The 21,067-nt window shown below is 32.1% G+C and overlaps 1 protein-coding gene across 1 annotated transcript; it reads left to right on the top strand.

Annotated features, from left to right (window-relative positions):
* Window positions 1-11,789: 11,789 nt before the first annotated feature.
* On the top strand, window positions 11,790-12,521 carry LOC106423759. The gene has a single exon (XM_013864520.3). The coding sequence runs from the start codon at window positions 11,896-11,898 to the stop codon at window positions 12,274-12,276; it is 381 nt and encodes a 126-aa protein (XP_013719974.1). The 5' UTR covers window positions 11,790-11,895; the 3' UTR covers window positions 12,277-12,521.
* Window positions 12,522-21,067: the final 8,546 nt, after the last annotated feature.

The following is a 21,067-nucleotide window of genomic DNA, read 5'->3' as shown; positions in this document are numbered from 1 at the left end:
GGAGCGTTATGGCACGGGTTTGACGTGTTCACTAGGTTTAACTAAATCAGCTTCCGCTTGTTTCTAGCAATCGTAGCACAATCTAAAGTAATTCAGACAGAGAACCAAGCTTCCGCTTGCGCCCTAATATTTATAGGCTAGTTAGCTACTTTAGAACACATGCATTAAGAACAATTTAGTTGATTTATATTCTAACACTTAGCAATCCTATATTTTGGGCTAATCCCTTATGAGTATCTGAACCCTAAATCTAACAAAGAGAACTACTGAGACATAGTTAAGCAATTCATAACAACAAGATATAAAAACTGCATAAATGGAATCGAATAGAAAACTAAAGTTTCAATCACACATCTCTGAAGGAGTTCTTGGATCTTCTCTTCAAACCTAAGATTCTAAGTATTTTGCTGTATGAAAGTAAGAAAAGTGTGTATTGCTTAGAATAATGGCAGAGCACATAAATATCAGGCTAAAAATCGTCAGGGGTAATCTAGTAGTTTTTGTGGGACTTGGGCTTAAAGTCGACTGGAACTATTATGGCCTCTGTGCGCTTCACCATCGATCGACAAGACAGAGTGTGTATCGATCGATTATCATCCTTGATCATCGATCGCTAGGCTGGTTGATGGTCAGATGCGGGTCTTTATCAGTTTATCTCCAAAATACACCAAAATCACTATTTTTCACCAAATCACTCCAAAACCTAAAAATCTACTAAACAGACTCCAAAATAACTAATATATATTTAAAAACACTTATATATCATGACTAAAAATATGTAAAATCTATGATATATCATTGATTTTCCAGAGGATGATTGACCTGATGCGCGACGAAGTGACGGTCACGTTAATAACAATAAATGTATATCTCGATTAATACACAATTCGTAACCAATACTAACCCAGCTTTCATAAAAATCCGAAAGAACCACAAGCGATCTTCACACCTCAATCGTCACTTAGAGTTTAAGAAAAGAGAAGCAACAATAATTTCGAATTCTCTGAATAATGAAATGTTTCTAATAAAGGACTTATTTAAACGAGATATTTTGTTGTGTCCATTGCTTGAAACGACGTCATTGCTACTTAACGTAAACGAAGAATTTGCTTGCTTCTTATTTCAAACTCACTTCACTCTTCTACTCTTCCCTCCTTTCCTGTATCACATGTCTGAGTTGTCGACAGGCGTGGCGATGGTAGTGACCATATCGGGTGTTAGCGCACATTATGCTTTTCAACACGAGCCCTTCAACCATGGTTTAAGGTTTATTCTTCCGTCTTCAAAGAGAGGCGACAACACCATGAAAGAGTAAAATGTATTATTACTTTAAAAATAAATTATTTCTAAATTTGATTTTTTAATTAGTTTTGAATAAGAAATTATTTGTTTACACAATCATATGTATTTGCTAATTAGGTGTTTTATCCACATATGCATACATAATATTTTTATAATTAATTATTAATACATACAATACTAATTAAAAGACTATAATGATAAGTTATTTTTTTATATTTTTGCTTGAAAATTCTCATGTATTATAAATATTTAAAAATTATTTTGAAAAATTATTTTTACACTATATTCATTATTCGTAAATAAATCTTTAAAATTACTCAATATAGTTTTTTTATTTATAGAAAATTAAGAATTTTACCTGACGAATTTTCAGATATTAGGTATAGCAGTTAAAATCGTTGTTACCTTTAGTTAAGGGTGTCAAAATAGGTAAACCAACTCAAACCAATCCATACCCAAATAGATAGAGCAGTTTATTGATCATAAGTTAATTCAACTCATTAACTAAATGATTTGGGTCAAACCATAACCCATATAAATTAATGAGTTGGTGGTTTTAATGGGTTGACCCATCAAACAAATAAGCTTAATATATCACAATCGATTCAAAGAATCAGGCTTCTGAAAGTTTTGAACCATAGCAAATGAGAAGTGACACAATAAATAGAGTTCAAGAAAACTGAAGCTATGAACAAGTGTTCCACAAAACACATAAAGGCTGTTGATACCTGTCAGCGTAAAGAACGTCTATTAGAACTATGAAGAGACAAAGTCAAAGAATACTCTTCCTGTTGGATCTATTAATAAGCCATTAGGCTTTAATGAAAACTGTGAAAACAAATGATTTGGGCTCTGTGTTTAACAGCTCAAAAAACATTAATAATGAGACAAAGGGACTTGTCCCACATCAGTGGGAACAAGAGGAAGAGAGCTGTTTATATATGGTCACTTGATATCATGTGTTAAACAGCTTGGAGAGAGAGGAAGCCTCCCTATACCCGCCGCTACCGCCGTCCGGCCGGCTCGGTGTGGGCTTGCTCTTGGTGGAGGGCTTTCGATCCAATAAGATTCTTTTTGAACCAATTTAAGCTCAACGATTTGCGGATTGCTTAGTCTATACAAAACGGCAAAACGTTTTTTCAGACTAATATCAATATGATTTGGTTCAAACACCAAAAATGACCATCGGTTTAAAACTATTATTTTTTTATAGAATAATATGTTATGTGTTAAATGGAGTACTGATTCGCCTTCATGTTTTTTTCTCTACAGGAAAAACAATGACGAACGATAACAACATCCCAACTAACACCACGAATGTCATCCGGACTCCACTCAACGTTGCTGCAACTGATGCAACTGACTTGACAACCGCTGGAACCAACACAGCGTCAACCGGTGCAGCAACAACAACAACTACCCTTCCAGTGGGTAATGCTGCTGATGAAACCATACGCCGTAGCCTATTTGGTGCTGGTCTTTATCAGACGGGTTCAGTTTCAGGAACCGCAAGTGCTCTGGTGGCAGTTCAAACTCCTCCGTCTGTACCTAGCATGTTCACTCAAGGACTGATGCCAGACAAATTTGATGGCAAAAGCTTCAAAACGTGGCAGAAGAAGATGATGTTCTTCCTGACAACGATGAAGCTGGACAAGTTCATCCACGAGGACAAGCCCCTTCTTCCATACGTGATTGATGATGTGCACAGTCTCGCAACTGTTGACATATGGGTGCATGCCGACTTCATCTGCAAATATTACATTTTGGGTCGCCTCATTGACCCATTGTACCGTGTATACTGTGAGATCCCCACGGTGAAAGAGTTATGAAGATCACTGGACAAGAAGTACAGAGGCGAGGACGCTGGCTGCCAGAAGTATGTGGTCTCAAAATTCCACGACTTCAAAATGGTGGATTCAAAATCCATCATGGATCAGGTGGAAGCGTTTCAGTTCATTTGCCATGAAATCGCTGTTGAAGGGATGTCCATCTGCGAGACATTCAGAACTCTCAGCTTCATTGAAAAGCTTCCTCCAAGCTATGCAGATTTCAAGAACTACTTGAAGCACAAGAAGAAGAAGATGGGGCTCGAGGAGCTCATAATGAGGCTTCAGATTGAATCCAGAAATGAACTGCTGACAAGGTCACTCTAAGGAGCATAGTGTCAACATGGCTGAGCACAAAGGCAAAAGAAAGGCACACGCCCATTCTCCTGCCAAACCCTAAAAAACTGATGCAGTCCTGAAAGCTTCTGAAAAAAACTTCAAGAACAAAGGCATTGAAATCAATGCGAACGTGGAGAAGTTCAAGTGGAAGTGTCACTACTGCCATAAAGTAGGACACAAGACTGCTGAGTGTCGCAGCAAGATCAGAGATGAGAAGCATCAAGCGAATCTCATTGAGGAGGATCACGTTGCAATGGTGACTGAGGTGAACATGGTTGAAGGAAGCAACCCCAAGGAATGGTGGTATGACACATGAGTAACCACCCACATTTGCACTGATAGGGCGATGTTCAACACTTATCAGAAAAGCAAGATTCAGGAGAAGTTGTTCATGGGAGACACTGCAGTCTCCAAAATTGAAGGCCACGGCAATGTGGTTTTGAAGATGACATCTGGACGTGAAGTCACTATGACGAATGTGAAGCATGTGCCTGACATGAGGAAGAACTTGGTCTCGGGACCTTGCTCAACAAGAATGGATTCGCCACAAGTCTTGAGGTGGACAAGCTCGTGATTAAGAAGAATGGGATGTATTTAGGAAAGGGGTATGTTAAAGATGGGCTTGTCAAGATGAATGTAATGACAGTCCCTCCGAAAGTTGTAGCTCCAAATGTTTCAATGAATAAGAAGCCAATTGCTTATTTTGTGAGTCTTTTAATATATGGCATGAAAGATTAGGCCATGTAAACTACAAATTTATACAAAGATTAATGAATTTAAATCTAATTCCTAAATGCAAAACAAGTAAACAAAAATGTGAAGTATGCGTACATGCTAAGCTCACAAAAACGCCATCACCTCGTGTTGAAAGAACTAACAAATCTCTAGAGTTAATTCACACCGACTTATGTGATTTAAAATACATACAAACTAGAGGTGGAAAAAAGTACTTTGTGACCTTCATTGATGATTGCACAAAATATTGTTATGTATACTTGTTACATAGCAAAGATGAAACCTTAGAAAAATTTACAAAAATTTAAACTCGAGGTCGAAAATCAGATTAAAACAACTATTAAAGTAGTTAGAAGCGACAAAGGAGGCGAGTATGATGGTCCATTCAATGCATTTTGTAAACAACATGAAATAATCCATCAAACTACAGCTCCTTACTCACCAGAATGTTGAACGCAAAAATTGAACTCTAAAAGAGATGATGAATGCAATGTTGCAGGAATCTAAGTTACTCCAGAACATGTGGGGGGGGGGGGACTGTTGCTTACCACTAATTATATCCTCAACAAAATTCAACAAAAAGTAACTGGTAAAACTTCATATGAATTATGGAAAGGTAATTTACCCTCGTAAAAAACCTTAAAGTGTGGGGGTGCTTGGCAATAGTTGCGGTACCACCACCAAAAAAGGTCACTATTGGCCTTAAAACAGTGGATTGCATATTCATCGGATATGCACATAACAGTAATGCTTATCTATTTCTGGTACAAAAATCTGAAATATCAGAATTTCATGCAAAACAGTATGGAATCAAGAAATGCATCTTTCTTTGAAAATATTTTTTCATATAAGGAAAATCAAGGTTCAAAACGAACTCGAGAAGAAAGAGACAATGAAAAGAACTCAGAAACTGAGACAATCGTCGATATTTCTATAATTGATATTTCAGAAAATGAAGAAAAAGATGAACCTCGAAGAAGCAAAAGAGCTCGAAAGGAAAAATCTTTTGGTCAAGATTTCCTAATGGAATTTTTAGTAGAAAATGTTCCAAAAACTTTGGCAGAAGCCATGGCTTTACCTGAAACTCCATTTTGGAACGAAGCTGTCAGGAGTGAATTTGATTCTATCATGCAAAATTATACATGGTACATAATAGATTTACCTTCTGGCTGCAAAGCATTAGGAAATAAAAGGATAATGACACGAAAACCTGGTGGAAAATACAAACCTAGGCTTGTCGTTCAAGGTTTCCGACAAATGGAAGGCTTTGACTAATTTGATACATATTCTCTAGTAACGAGAATAACATCAATAAGACTGATGATAGCAATCACAGCCTTAAGAGCCTAGAAATCCATCAAATGGATGTAAAAAACACTTTTCTAAATAGTGATTTAGAAGAGGAAATTTACATGAAACAACCTGAAGGTTTTGTCATTCCCGGACAGGAAGACAAAGTATACCGACTTGTGAAGTTACTTTATGGGCTTAAACAAGCTCCTAAACAATAGCACGAAAAATTTGACAATACAATGATGTCAAATAGTTTCAAAATAAATAAATGTGATAAATACATATACTACAAAACAACCAAAAATGTGTATGTTTTGCTATGTCTATACGTAGATGATATGCTCATTATTGGAAGCAATAAAAACATTATCCGTCAAACAAAAAACATGCTCAAAGGAACATTTGAGATGAAAGACTTGGGATTAGCATATGTAATTCTCGGGGTTAAAGTCACAAGAAATTCAAACAGAATTACCTTAACCCAATCTTATAATGCTCAAACAATATTAGAGAGATTTAAAAATTACTCTAAAAGTACGGCAAAAACTCCGTTAGATCCTCAAATGCACGTGACAAAGAATTTAGGTGAAGCAGTTTCACAAAACGAGTATGCACGTGTGATCGGAAGTCTCATGTACTTGACTAATTGTACGAGACTAGATCTAGCGCATGCAAGAAACGCACTTAGACGATATACAAGTAACCCATGTCATACACACTGGAAAGCTATAACGAGAGTACTTAATTACTTGCGCTACACCAAAGATTTTGGGCTTCACTATGGTAAAGAACCAACAAGTTTAGAAGGATTCAGTGACGCTAACTGGATATCAGATTCTAAAAATTTAAAATCCACAAGTGGATATGTCTTTACACTAGGAAGAGCAGCAATATTATGAAAATCTACCAAACAAACAGTGTTAGCCAGATCCACCATGGAATCTGAGTTCATAGCCTTAGACAAAGCAGCAGAAGAAGCTGAATGACTTAGAATTTTTTTGGAAGATATTCCTATATGGGAGAAACCTGTGCCAGCTCTACACATAGATTGTGATAGTCAATCAGCTATAGCTTGGGCTCAGAGTAATCTCTACAATGGTAAATCTCGTCACATCAGAAGACGACATAAAACCATTAGACAACTTATTTCAACTGGTGTAATCACAATATACTAAACCAAATCGACTGACAACCTAGCGGATTCATTTACAAAAGGTTTGCCACAAGATGTTGTTGCTAAATCATCAAAATGAATGGGTTTAAAGCCTATAACGAATGAGGATGCTTGATTACAACCCTACCTATCATGACTGGAGATCTCAAGATGTAGGTTCAAAGAAAAAACAAAATCAAACTGAATCTAACCAAAAGCACTTGAGAGAAAGTAGTCTCTTCCCAGCTCCTAAGATGATAAAAGTTCTAACAAATGTGAGAAGGATAAGCATAAGTTTTTAATGATTCCATAGCTTCCAAAACGGAGTATTACTCAATACTTTTCATCGTCAATCACCTAATGAGTGTGAAATGGGGCGGTTTCTAGGAGAATGAATGCAAGGCTATATTCTGTAAGTTCACTCATGAAAACTAGGAATAGTTCAGGGCCACAATGAACACAATAGATAACTAACTTCTACAAGAAAATGAAGCTGCGTTATGCATGTTGTCTCGGTCTACATAATACACCGGTTGGTTCAAAACATCATGTTCACCTTCTGGTAAAGAAAACCCGACATATATTAACTATGAGTGGTTAAAGACTTAAAAATGCCACCAACTCAAACACTATGAATTTTTCGCAAACACTCTCGATAAGTTTGTCTAGTCTAGTCAAGATTAGAATAAGTAGAGTTTTTAGAGTCTATCGAGTCTGCATTTAGTCTGCATATGCTTAGAAGAGTCATTTCTATTCATGTGGGAGATTGTTGGATCCATTAATAAGCCATTAGGCTTTAATGAAAATTGTGAAAACAAATTACTTTGGCCTGTGTGTTTAACAGCCCAAAAAACATTAATAATGAGACAAAGGGACTTGTCCTACATCGGTGGGAACAAGAGGAAGAGAGCTGTTTATATATCATGTGTTAAACAACTTGGAGAGAGAGGAAGGCTCGCCACGCGCGCGCCGCCGCCATCTGGCCGACTCAGCTCAGCTCGGCTCGGTGTGGGCATGGGCTTGGGCTTGGGCTTGGATCTTGGGTCTTGGTGGAAGGCCTCTGGCCCAATAAGATTTTTTTAGACCAATTTAAGCTCAACGTTTTGCCATTCATTTGGAAAAAAAAAACAACATGCAATTTTATTTAAAACGACAAGCAAATTGTCTAGAAAATAAAAACGTCATGCATTTTATCCTCTCGAAAGTTTTAAACGAGATAAGAGAGTCATGGGGAATAAGTTTTGCAACTCAACTTCCCTCGATCTCTGCGAGATTCTCGCCCACGTGCAGCAACTGTTGCCAAAAGTGGGTTTTCTCAGTCTCTTTAAATATCGCCTCTTCTCTTCCTTCATTTCCCAACTTTTTTCACATCGAAACCAACAGTGAAAATCCTTTAGTGTAAGTTATAAATACGAGAGTGTTTCGTAGAGTTTATAGTTCGATAGGACGATCATGAGTGAAGCGTGATTCGTCTGCCATGGTTGTATCCTGGGACTCTATATTTGTACAGTTCCGTGTCACTAACGGAACAAATATTTTGAGTTAAGAAAAGAGTTCATATCTCGATTTTATGTCTCTTTGTGAATACGATTTCTTATCGTTCTTGTATTCGTCTTTTACATTCGTCTATTTCCTTAACATCGCTTGTATTTTATCGTTTATTGCAGTCCGGTTTACCTGCTTCTACACTTCGAACCACAAATAAAATAAAGTTTGAAAGTTCACAAGTGTTTCTTCATAAACTAGTCAAATAGACCTTATCAATGAGCTTATATAATGAAACGACAAATCTGAATGTCAACAAAGACAATAACTCTCATACAGGATAATATTTGATCTCCTTGGTAGTGAAGATATCTGCAAAAGAGCAACATTCAAAATTCATTCTACAATCAAAATATCACAAAGAGACTCGGAAACTGAACATGAATAGCTTCAATCATCACTCAGGAAAAACAAAGGTACAGCAAAAAATGACACAATCCTTCCATGAGAGTCACTTTCAAACCCAGAAAAATTCACTAAAACAAAGGTACATCAAACAATGACCCATAAGGTAAAACTGAAGAAAAATAGAGTTTGACTCACAAGGAAGATGAGTTGCTGTGCTGTAATCGATAACCCAAAATCAATGACCCAAAAGGGTTGAATGGTGTCCTGATCGATGATGAAGGTCTCGTGAGATCGAGAAAGAGAGTAAAAAATTATGTGAAAAAATTGGGTTGGATTGGATAACCCATAATACCCATTTTGATCCAAACCAATATTAATCCAACTCACTAAACCCATTAACTCATAAAACCATTTATCCATTAATAACCAAACTGTTAACCCATCAGAACCATGGATTGGTTTGGTTTGGGTCAATTCATTAATTTCAACCTATTTTGACACCCTTATCCTTAATAAAGAATTAGATTATATTATTAATTATAAATTAATATAAACAATTATCTGAAAAATAAAAATGAATTCAAAATATTTGATTAGATAAGTGATAAAAATTTACAACATAATATAAATACAAATTTAATATTCAGTTTTTAACTTGTTTATTGAAAAATATTTTTCGGAACAAAACACTATAAATACAAATTTATTTATTTTTATTTTAAAATATGCAGCTGTCAAAAAAAAATTTTAAATATGCATTTTAAATAATAGTATAGATTTTTTTACAGATTTTATTTTCATCTTTTTGTTGTAAACTATTTGATATTTCAGATATTTAAGAAATATTCAAATGAATCTGGATCTGAACTGATAAAAAGTGTTGGCATATATATGCCATTTCATATTTACCAAGTTAATATAAGAACTACGGATAAACAACTTATTTCTACACCATAAATATCATATAGTAATAATTATATATAATTTTTAACCTGACATAATTCCACACATTTACAAATATCATAATCTATTATCCCCTATCAGAAAATTTAAATCTGTATGCATGCAAACAAAGGTTTGACTTAGTTTTAATGGTTCAGTACCAAAATCGATATCAAACCAGTTGGAATTAAAATATAATTTTAATCCGTACGAACCTGAGATTCAACTACAAACCCGATCCACCCTTTAATATAACTTTGGTAAAGCTAAACTAATTCCTAAATCGATTTTTCTCCTTACAAACTCTAAAATTGAAAACTCCAAAACCTTGTAAACCGACAGTAAACCGCTTCGTCTGGTTTTTGTTTGTACCTTAAACTGAAGATAAATAAGTTTGATTAGTTTTCGTTTATGCAATTAGAACAAGATTGAAATATAGTGTGCATTTGTTACTAAACTATATGATATTTATGATGCGTTTACCCCAAAAAAAGACTAAATAAAAAGCAACTTTTAATGAAAAAAAATAAAAAGAAATTTCTCTAAAACGAAAGATAGAGAAAGTTAGTGAATCATTAAAAGTTTTCTTTGTGGCCACGGTTTTGCAGATTCTAGTTTACGTTTATATTTAATAAATTTCAATTCCAGTGGTTTTGAATGATTCAAAAATGTATATCAATATTGGGGGATAATAGCGACATGACTTAAATGTATATATTTTATAAGATGCCTTTTATTTATGTCAGCTAATTCGTCAGTCTTTCCACGTAAAACCGTCTCCAATTTTATATAGTTTGTAAAGCGACAGAAGAAAGTATCAAATAAGAAACCAATAAAATAACAAGTGTTAAAATTACTAGAGATTTTTTCCGCGCTTCGCGCGGATTGTGTCTTATAAAATTATTTTATTTATAATATTATTTGTTGGTTTGTTTCTTTTACATTAATTTTTTGTTTTTCTAATGTTAGTTTTTCTTAATTTCAATTTATATGTTTATAGTTTTTCTTTTTTTTCTGGTTGTAGATGGAGAATTATATTTTTTATTGATAGTTTTTGAATGTGACATAAACTTTTTGAAATTTTAAAATAATGTTATATATAGTACAATTAACACATTAAAGAAGAGAAACATATTTAAGCATATTTTATACAGTTTTTATATACATAATTTTAAACATTATATATGTATATATTATAAGTTTGAAACATGTAAATGCTTTCTAAAGTTAAATACTTGTTCTGAGTTTACATAACTTATCGAAAGTTTTATCTTTTTTAAATTTAAATCACAGAAAAAAATCAAAAAGTCAGTATAGATGGGTTTTCTTGGGCTTTTAAATCAACACTGAAAATTTACATGAATCATATAACAACAGTTTTATAAACAACTCGATAAAATTTGACCGAGCCAAAGATTTTCACACAATATGTTCTTTCTTCTTCAAATTGCGAAGAGCCTATAGGCACAAGAAAAAAATCATAATTTTTGTTTTCACTTATATAACATTTTTTTTCCTTTACACACGGAATTTATTACACTGCTATAAGCAATTGAGAACTCTATTCATATAAGATTCACATATATGCATTTTGACAAAGAAGAATTTTAGCCATCTTTAGTTTCGGAATGAATCAACTTCAGTCATATACACTATATTTTCTCTATTCTTACAATTTTAATATATGTGCAGATTTCCATGTGAAAAAACACGCACGCCATCTATCGTTCAACCTATTACTTTTTCCAAAATAAACACTATAATCCTCGTTTGGTTAGCTCCACAAACTAATCTCTTTGGATCAGTGTAACCTTTCAGAAAATGATAATCTTAACATCTTACAAAAAAAAAACAACAAATATTGACTTATTTATATGAATATATATTATTTTAAATCATTATAGTGGACGAAGAAAGCACCATAATTTGTACAACAAATTTTCTTAGATTCACTTCATCATATTCACCATTTTACCATTTTAATTACATAATTTTATATGAGCTTCTTCACCTTTCCCGGTTATTTTCTCTTTATTTATAACTACAATATAAAGTTATAAACTATATATATATTATAAATTAATAATTTATTTACTCTTAAAGTAACAATTAAAAATAGAACATAATTCAATATAGATATATGATTCTATTAATAAATTAGCAGTTACAAATTTGAAATTTTTAGAAATATCAAAAGTTTTATATTAGTTAATTATCTTCTAAATGACATTTATTTTTAATTCTTTTTGGATGAGAATATTTTGGCTGAGGTGGATAGCCTCAAAAGCCTTGAATTTAATCCCTTTTACATAGTAGGATATAATTAATAAAACGAGAACCGTCCTCATTAAGAAATAACTCATTAACATTTAAAACCATCAAGAATCTTTGAGTTTTCTCTTCAAGAACAAGATGAACGACCACAAAAATTTACTCCAAGGGGGAATGCAAGAAGAAAATCGAGCAAAGAAACCAATATCCGTTTCGCCTACAAGGTCTCAGCTCGTGATAGCAAACTCAAACGCAGATCTAACAGGTCCATCAGAGGTCGCGTTTAACGTTTGCTGCTTATGCGTCTATTGTCCTCTGTGCATTCTCTGGTGCTGCATCAAACTGCCTTGTGCAATCGGATGGCGAGCCATCCAAAAAGCTGGACGCCACTTAAGTGGCTGCAGCGGCTGTGGCAGAAGCTTGAGCATGAAGATTAAGGCTACAGATTATTCTTCATTTTCGGATATTGATTCAGATGAAGTGAAATACAAAGCTCATAGTCTTTTAAAACGAATTGGCTGAATAAAAAATTTAAACACTTTCATAAACTCCCAAACTTCTCTCATGCCTTTTTCTCTGATCTGCGACTTGATTGTCCTAAACGCGGACGCCAAAAGCTGGAGTTGACTTCTTAATGACGAGTAGATGAAGACGTTGTGATATACCAACGATGTATTATGTATATATTATTTGATAATTTAGAGTTTGAATATGTTGTTGTGGTGGATTAAAAAGATATATGTATTATATATATATATATATATATATATATATATATATATATATATATATACTTGGTTGTTATATAAAAGAACTTAGTTGTTATATTAGTTGGTGTGGCTTAAATCCATTTTTGATTGACATCAGTAAGGAATAAAGCTGTGATTGTCCCTTTTTCTTCTTCAGTTATTTGTACAAAATTAGGAAATAACATAACAGGGAATTCATTGGAGAAAATAACAATAATCACCTAAAATGTTGATCTTTTAGATAGTATCATCTAATCTATTAATTTAGAGTCCTAATTTTTATCTACCATTTAAAAGTCTTAGTAGGACCATTTGATTAATTACTTAATATGACATAATGATTATTCTTAGTCTAACAAATCTGTTGAGAAAATAGAGATTTAAATTTTATTTTTAATTGTAACAAAATCTGTTGAGAAATTATCTACCCAAATCTTATTAAAAAATTTAAGTATTTTTTTTAAGATCATGCAATAATTAATTTCTTAATTAGTAATATAATATGATTATACATTAATATTAATTAATTTTTTTATTATAAAACAAAAAAACAATTATTCGCTATTTTATAAATTTTATAATATATTATATAAATAGAAGTACTATATGAATTAAATAAAACAAAACTATATAAAATTGGTAAAATAACCTATTTTATTTTCAATTTAATTTCATTTAAATAAATAAAATAAACTATCATTGCTTTCATTTAAATAAATAAAATAAACAATCATTCAGTGTTAAAAATGGTAAAAATTAATAAAGTATGTATATTTTATACAAAAAATATTAGCATATGTTAAACTTTTATATCTACAACTATATATTATTTAATTAATTTGAAAAAGGATCATTTAAGTACCAAAGATGCAAAACTCAAAGGTGGATAGCCTAGCATGCAGTGTCAGTGTGAGTCTATATAAGTTGATGACAAGAAAAAAAAAGAAACTCACAACAATGTATTACCTAAATGATTATATACAAAATATAATAGTCATAACTAACTTTTAGTTCATGCGTTATTGACAAAATAGGATATAATAATTCAAAAGATATTAATGAAAAGTCTCTTTTAACTACAAATTTATTGAGAGTTGTCTTTTTTATATTTTATGTGGTGGTACCTACTAATTTCTCTATGTTTTTCATTATATGTATGACTCATTGCGTGTTTTTTATCATTCGAGAATGGTGTCTAAAACAAAGTAAAAAGTATAAAATAAATAACTATATATTAATAATGCTGAATAAAAAACCTAAACAATAAAATTATAAAATTACACAATATATAACACTAAAATATAAATCATATATTTAAAATATTTACGATAATATTAAATGTATACATTTATAAAATAAAAATATATTCGCACGAATGTGCGGGTCAAACTCTAGTAGTATAGTAAGATAAAGATAGAGTTAATTAGGCAATGATCAACTTTAAGCATCTTAATTTAAGAAATGGTGGTTGGCATATAACGAATTTGTGAAACATATCTTTCTAAATCCATGATCCAATAAAAAACATACCTAAAATTGCTTAACCCTAACTACTTAATCAAAACAACAGCATAGCCCGGAAGCCGAAGGAAAATGATTAAGACAACTGGACCAGATTGATCGGTAAGATCCGAGATTAGGTACCCATTGCCGAAGCCTTTTATTTTGGTTAGCAATTTGAGGCAAATTTAAAGAAAACTAGATTCTGACCCGCCTTTAAAAGGGCGGATATATTTTTTGTTTTAATTTTATATTTCATAAAAAAATTAATCGAATAACGTATTTAAAACCCGTTAAACTAAATGAATTTATATGAATATTTATTTCTATTAAAAGTTCACTTAAACTCCATTAAATCCTATTTTTAACACCATGTGATTTGTTAATTGATAAACTTAATGTCTGTAAAAAAATATGTAAAATTTGAATAAATTAATGTCTGGTTGAATAAATCATAATGTTTTGGGCTGGGATATAAGTTATGTTTTTGTATTGTAAATCCTAATAGAATAGATTAGCAGGTTAATAGTCAAACCAAAAGGAAAGAACAATTATATATCTGAAAGTGAAGAGTGATATAACAATTGACACAAATGTTAAACTATTACTTTTAGTATAATAGATAAGACCATGGGTGTTACAAAAAAAAAAAAAAAAGATAAAACCATGGCATTTGGTTTTGACTAAAATGAAGAAATAATATTCAATACTTATAAACATGGCTCAATATATGCGTTTCGGGGAAGTGGGTTCCTAAAATCTTATATATTAAAACAGAAGTCACAACCTTGATTCATGTGTGATTTTTAAAAAAATGGACCTAATGGACCTATTCATAGAAATTCATACTATATTTTAATTCAGGCTAATAATAAATATAATTTTTAATATATTTTAATCATAGTATCTTTTGATATCTTTTCATTTTAAATATAAATATATTTATTTTAAAATTATAACAAATCAGTTTAAAAAGATTTTTACAAGATCTTCATTTTTGAAATTATATTTAAATATTTTCACTAATTTTGAAATTAGTTTAAAATATTATTATACATTAATATATTCAGTTATATAAAATGAAAAATAAAAAATCTAAAATATTTTAGTTATTATATAATCATAATCAATCATATTAAATTAAAATTATTATATTGAGCTAAATATAATAAAATTGTATTAAATTTATATATTTATATATTTTATTTTCGTAATTATAAAATATTTATGTTCAAAAATAAAATCTAATATGTTGGTAAGATGGGTTAACATTATCAAACTATATAATACATGTATAAAAATTAACATGTATTTCTTTAAAGTTAATAATATAAAATCTTTGTAACTACTTTAATCATAATATATTTTCATTTTAAATATAATATATATTTATATATTATATTTTAAAAATTCTAATAAATCTATGTAATATTTAAACAATAACTTAATGTATTTGAAGTTATCGTTTAGAAATGAAAATATATAAATTATATCCTATTTTATGTACTTTTATAGTCATGATCATGTTAAAATATAATTATTATACTAAAATAAATATGATAAAATTATATTCAATTGATAAATTTATAAATTTTATTTTCATAAATATAAACTATTTATTTAAAATATAATATGATGATAGAACGACTTAAAATTAATAAACTATATAATACATGTCTAAAAATTAACATATCTTACACTTTTGTATATACAATAATAAATTATCTAAAATGAATAAGCATAAAAATATTGGTAAAAAGAAATTCAGTTTTGAAATACGGGTCAAAATTTAGCATAAATTAAATACAAAATATTTTTTAAATATATTTTCTCATGAATATATTAATTTGCTTAATAACTAAATACAAATACAATAAGATAAATATATAATAAGAAGTGTCAAATACATAAGGTTTAAACAATTAATTAATTATAACATGTAAATGATAAAAGTATTGTATTTGAAATAGTAATATAAATATTTAAGTATATGATTAAATTTAAAAATATATACCACTTATGTTCTAAAACAATAATTTATGTATTAAAAAGTGAAAACAAACACCCGTGCGGTTGCACGGGTCAAAATCTAGTTTGGAACTAAAGTAGAAGTTGCAAAATAATTTTATTAAAAAAGGTAGTTATGTTACAATTTGCGTGGACAAAAAAAGTACAATTTGCTTTATATTTTAATAAAAGAAATAAATAGTTGGACTTAACCTATATCAATAAGTCATGTTCTTAATTTAATAATATTGATATTTTAAAAATTATTTGTAACATGTTTTGATAATTATGTTGAATTTATGATTTTGCATTACTATACATGAAACCAATATCTGAGTGTTGTGGGTATAAATTATTGAAAATATATTTATAGATAGTTTTTCTTGATATTAAATTACAATATTTAAAATAACATTTATATGAATTCCGAGTTATTAAAAGTTGATAGTTAGTTACAAACTTAGTGTTTTTTTTTTAATTAAGTTTTCAAACTATACATTGAAAAAAAAACAAATTTGTTTGGTTAGATAAATGTTTTTGAATCATGTTTGATTTTATTTATAAATAAATCTCACCTTTGATACGTATATGATTTTCACATATAGGAAAATCATATATTTTTAAATTGTTCCATGTTCACAATATTTCTCATTTAGGTATGTAGTCGACAGTTTTTTTAGGGAGTAGTGGGTCATCATGCATAATATGAAATTAAATTAGAAAGTGGTTATACAACATTTAAATTAAAAGCAGGAAGTTAATTATTATTATTAGACACAATATTTATCAATAGGTCATGATGTTGTCTTAATAGAATAGACTAGGTAAGATCCGCGCCTTGCGCGGAGTAAGACGGTTCTTACATCACAATTTGTATAGACATTTTCTTTTCTTTTTTTGAAACATAATTATATATACTTTTACATTAAATATAATGTGTTACATAATTAAACATTATAACTTGGTAGCAATATACCAATTCTATTCAAGAATACTAACATTATTGTGTGATGCATTGTGGTACATGGGTCAACAAAATATAATGTAGAATTGGACCAATTCTATTCGAGAAAATGCCATTAAGACTTTATATTTATATGCTCAGTTTGATATGTGTTTAAAAAGACACTTAAAAGGAAGGGGAATTAGGTGACATACACATAAGAAAGTCAACAATAAAGTTTCTACCCATAAGAAAGTTTGGCTATGATATTATACATATTAATCTACAAAGTGACGAACGTACCCTTATCTATGCGCGTGAAAAGAATCTGATGTCGATGTTTCTTCTTCAGTCGAAGAGATTTCTTTCACTTCAAAAGAACTCTAAATACAGATGACACATCATAAAGAAAAAAAAGAGATAGATAAATTTCAAAGAGAAGCGATGAACGAGAAGGGTGGGGGTGTTCGAGAAGCTATTTAGGGTTCTTGCGGTGATTGGCTGTGGCGGTTGTATTTGTGGGTGATTGTATCTGCAAGGTGTTTGGTTTGTTGGGTTGGAGATAGTGATGAAGAAGAAGAGGATGGATTGACTTGGGGAAGATGAATAGTATTGTTGTGTAACATATTCTATTCCATTTTATAATTAGAGTATAGTATGCTAAAATGCTTCTCTTCTTCTTTGGCAAAGTGTATCTCCTTCGCCTTCTGATTCTTCTCTTTCACTACTCCATCAGCTCCATTGTCTTATTCTTCAGCACCGCCACCACTAATAACCATCCCTGAATTAGATGGTGGGTTGCATTGGAGAAAAGAGAAACAATACTCTTTGTTAATATGTTTTATTCTATTGTGTTGTAACAAATATGATAAAATGTAGATTTATGATACTAAAGGTTGTATGCTATTGAAATGAATCTGACGTTTAGAGTTTTGTAAAAACATTTAATATATAATGCATCCACCATTTTCTCGCGAACAATACATTTACATGAAGAATATACACAATGTTTTTGCGACAATTCTTGTTAATATTATAGTATACTATTCCATATTATCGTCAAAGTATAGATTAGTACAATATTTCTTCTTCATGTTTGTTTCTTATTTTTCATTCTTCTCCTCAGCCTTCTCTTCTCTTAGTTCAATTTCTTTCTTCTTCATTCATGTCAATCATTCCATTGTCACCATTAATTCTATTGATTGTTTCGGCGCTGTCAGTATCTTCTCTTCTTCCACCACAGTCATCAATCGTCATCTATTCCTCCGCATGTGTAGGTTCGTTTTCTACTCCCAAAAACGTCCTTTCATCTGCTATCTTACAACTGTGTCCATACTGTAAGGAATATAGTATAGTACGGTTTTTACTTGATTTTTCTTCTACACGTCCACGCGCTCTCTGAAGGATAGTAATGTCATTTTTTGAAGAATCTGTCACATCGATGAGCTTATACTGTAGAATGGACATATTCCTTATTTTAGTGCCTCTTATGTATATCTCACAAATTCACCCTAAAAGGAATGTCTCGGAGAAGTTGTTGAAGTAAAGTAAGTAAAGTATCAAACATTTGGTTTCAATACCTCAAATTGTCTACCAGTATTTTTACTTCAAACGCCAACTACGGTAGGGATGCAATATTTAAAATCACAGCTGTATGCCAGCTAGCTGCCTACTTCTGATATTAAAATAAACTTCCTACATTATCAAACTACTTTTATAATGTCCTCCAACTTAATATGTATTCTTTTTTTTTTCTTTTTTTTTTGCTAAAAGGTAAATATCATTTCAGAAATAAACTGTTGAAGCTTACAAGATGTGTTAAACAAACTTGAAGACCTCTAAAATCTACTTCCATGGCAAAAAAAGGTAAAAACATGAAAGCAGAAAACAATCTAACTTGAAACCGTTGTGCTTTGGAGCGAACAGGACGTCAAGTATCAATACAAACTTGTAGTAGCCAGATGGAAGGTTGAGCCGAGACAGACATGAAAGGAGAGACCCGAGGACCTAGAACACGAGGGACACAACGCCAATGAGAAGTGGATTCAACGGCCGCCTGCACAAATTGCTTTCCTCCGTGGAGCAGAAACAGACCCACTCAAGGACTGTCCTCTAGGTCCGGGCTGGGAAGGAACTAAACCCGGAATTTAGCAATAGACAGGACAACACACACCACGGGTGATTAATAGCGCTCAACCAACTCGACCGCACTCGCCCTCTAAGTCGGTACAGAGTAAGGGACAGCATCACCACCTCCCGAGTCTTACTACCTCCTCCAACCGCAAAGTGTTACCCGGTGCTCCAATAAAATGAAGAACCTCCACACCCCAGCTCGAATAAACCTGCAATTTCAATCCAAACTAACAAGAAACACCAACACCAAAAACAAAGGAGGGGAGAGGAGCTAAATTAATGCATCACTCAATAGCTAATCGCCTAGACTCAGCGGAGTGACAAAGATGACCCTATCGCATCCAGTCCGAGGTCCCGAGACCTCTAGCTCAGGCGATGCGTACCCGGTTAGCCTTTGGAAGCAGAGGCCATGAAGCGACATTTTTTATTTTCCAGTCCGGCGAGTAGAGTTAGGAGTCGAGAGTAACGAAAGCTTCGGTGAAGAGGAGGAAGAAGCAGCGGCACCGCGTGGCAAATCCTTCTCAGCCTTGACGAATCGAACATGTCATCTGCAAAGACGACGACCAGAAGCAGAGTCACAACACCAACATATCTTCATGCGATATGACGGGGTCGGCAAGGGCCCTCTCACAGAGCCGAATGGCACCGGAGAGGCGATCGGGAGAAGGGCGAAAGGAGATGCGAAGTCTAGGTTTGGGAGAAGAAATTGGGGGCGCGTGTCTCTACCTTTCCGTCGGCGTCTTCATCGTCTTCATCAAGCTTTGCCGATGTCGTCTTCATCGAGCCTTGCCACCGACGTCTTCATCGAGTTCCGCCGTCGTCATCTTCATCGAGCTTTAATGTTTTGTTTTTGGTTTCTTAATGTATTGCTATGTGATTAAGCATGTGATGGAGAATATCCAGAGCCGCTTTTTCATGACTATCGTGTTAAACTATCAGATTTTCAATCACACACACGTTTGATTTGACGATGAGTTTCAGTCTTTCAATCAGACACACATTTAGACGACCTTTCTTATTTGTTTAGTATTATCTAATCATATATAGATTCCTTAAAGTTTGGATATTAAATTGTTGAGTTCGTTAATCCAATCAAATGTGTATATTTTATATTTATCACTCTCTATAAATCTTTTATTTTCCAGTTAATTTTTGCATGTTGGATAAGTCTGAGCTAGTTTTGTCTGCCATATTCATGATTTTGAATGAAAGTTTATACCTTTTTCTGATTTATGTTGATCTATGATGCTTTTGATTTGATTAGTATATGTTCTAGCTTGGTATGTTAAGGTTTGATTCTCTAGACAGTTGATTTGATTTAGAGTATAATCAATAGATCACTTTTTATTATGTGATTTTATATTGTTTGTCTGTTATGAAACTAATTTGATTTGGAGTTGATTACATAAAAAGACACATTTTGTCTTTGTTTTACACTGAGAAACACTTCCCACTTGTAGGACACTTTTTGGTGGGACCAAGGAGTTGGTTTGTCAAATTTGCCCTTGTGGGAAATGGGATTCGATGGTGTTTGTTGGAAAGAATATACTTGTTTCATTTATGTTTATGTTAAAGGGCTCTTCTTTCCACCGTTGGATTACAAAAGTTACTATTAAATCAAACGGAAGATATTGAATTTTGGAGAATAGGTCAGTTTGACAAAGACATACCTTAATTGCTTGTGTTCGGTGTGGGGGTGCAAAATTGCTCTTGTGGATGGCTGAGTTGTGGATGGCTGAGTTGTGGTCGGCAGAGTTGTGGTCGATTGAGCTGTGTTCGGGTGATTTGTGTTAGGGTGATGTGTTTGGGCATGGACTCATGTTAACAAAACAAAATACATGGAGTTGTGGACATGTAGTCATGTAGACAAGGATTCATGTGGATAAGAGAAAAAAAAATGTAGACATAGACTCATGTTACCAAAACCTCAACAAAACACTAACCACGACAAAACACTAACCAGAAGTTATGGACTAGATCA

The sequence above is a fragment of the Brassica napus genome, chromosome A8 (assembly GCF_020379485.1).
Source record: "Brassica napus cultivar Da-Ae chromosome A8, Da-Ae, whole genome shotgun sequence".
NCBI classification, from domain to species: domain Eukaryota; kingdom Viridiplantae; phylum Streptophyta; class Magnoliopsida; order Brassicales; family Brassicaceae; genus Brassica; species Brassica napus.
Note: the sequence above shows the minus strand (reverse complement) of the source record. Positions and strands in the feature narration are given on the sequence as shown.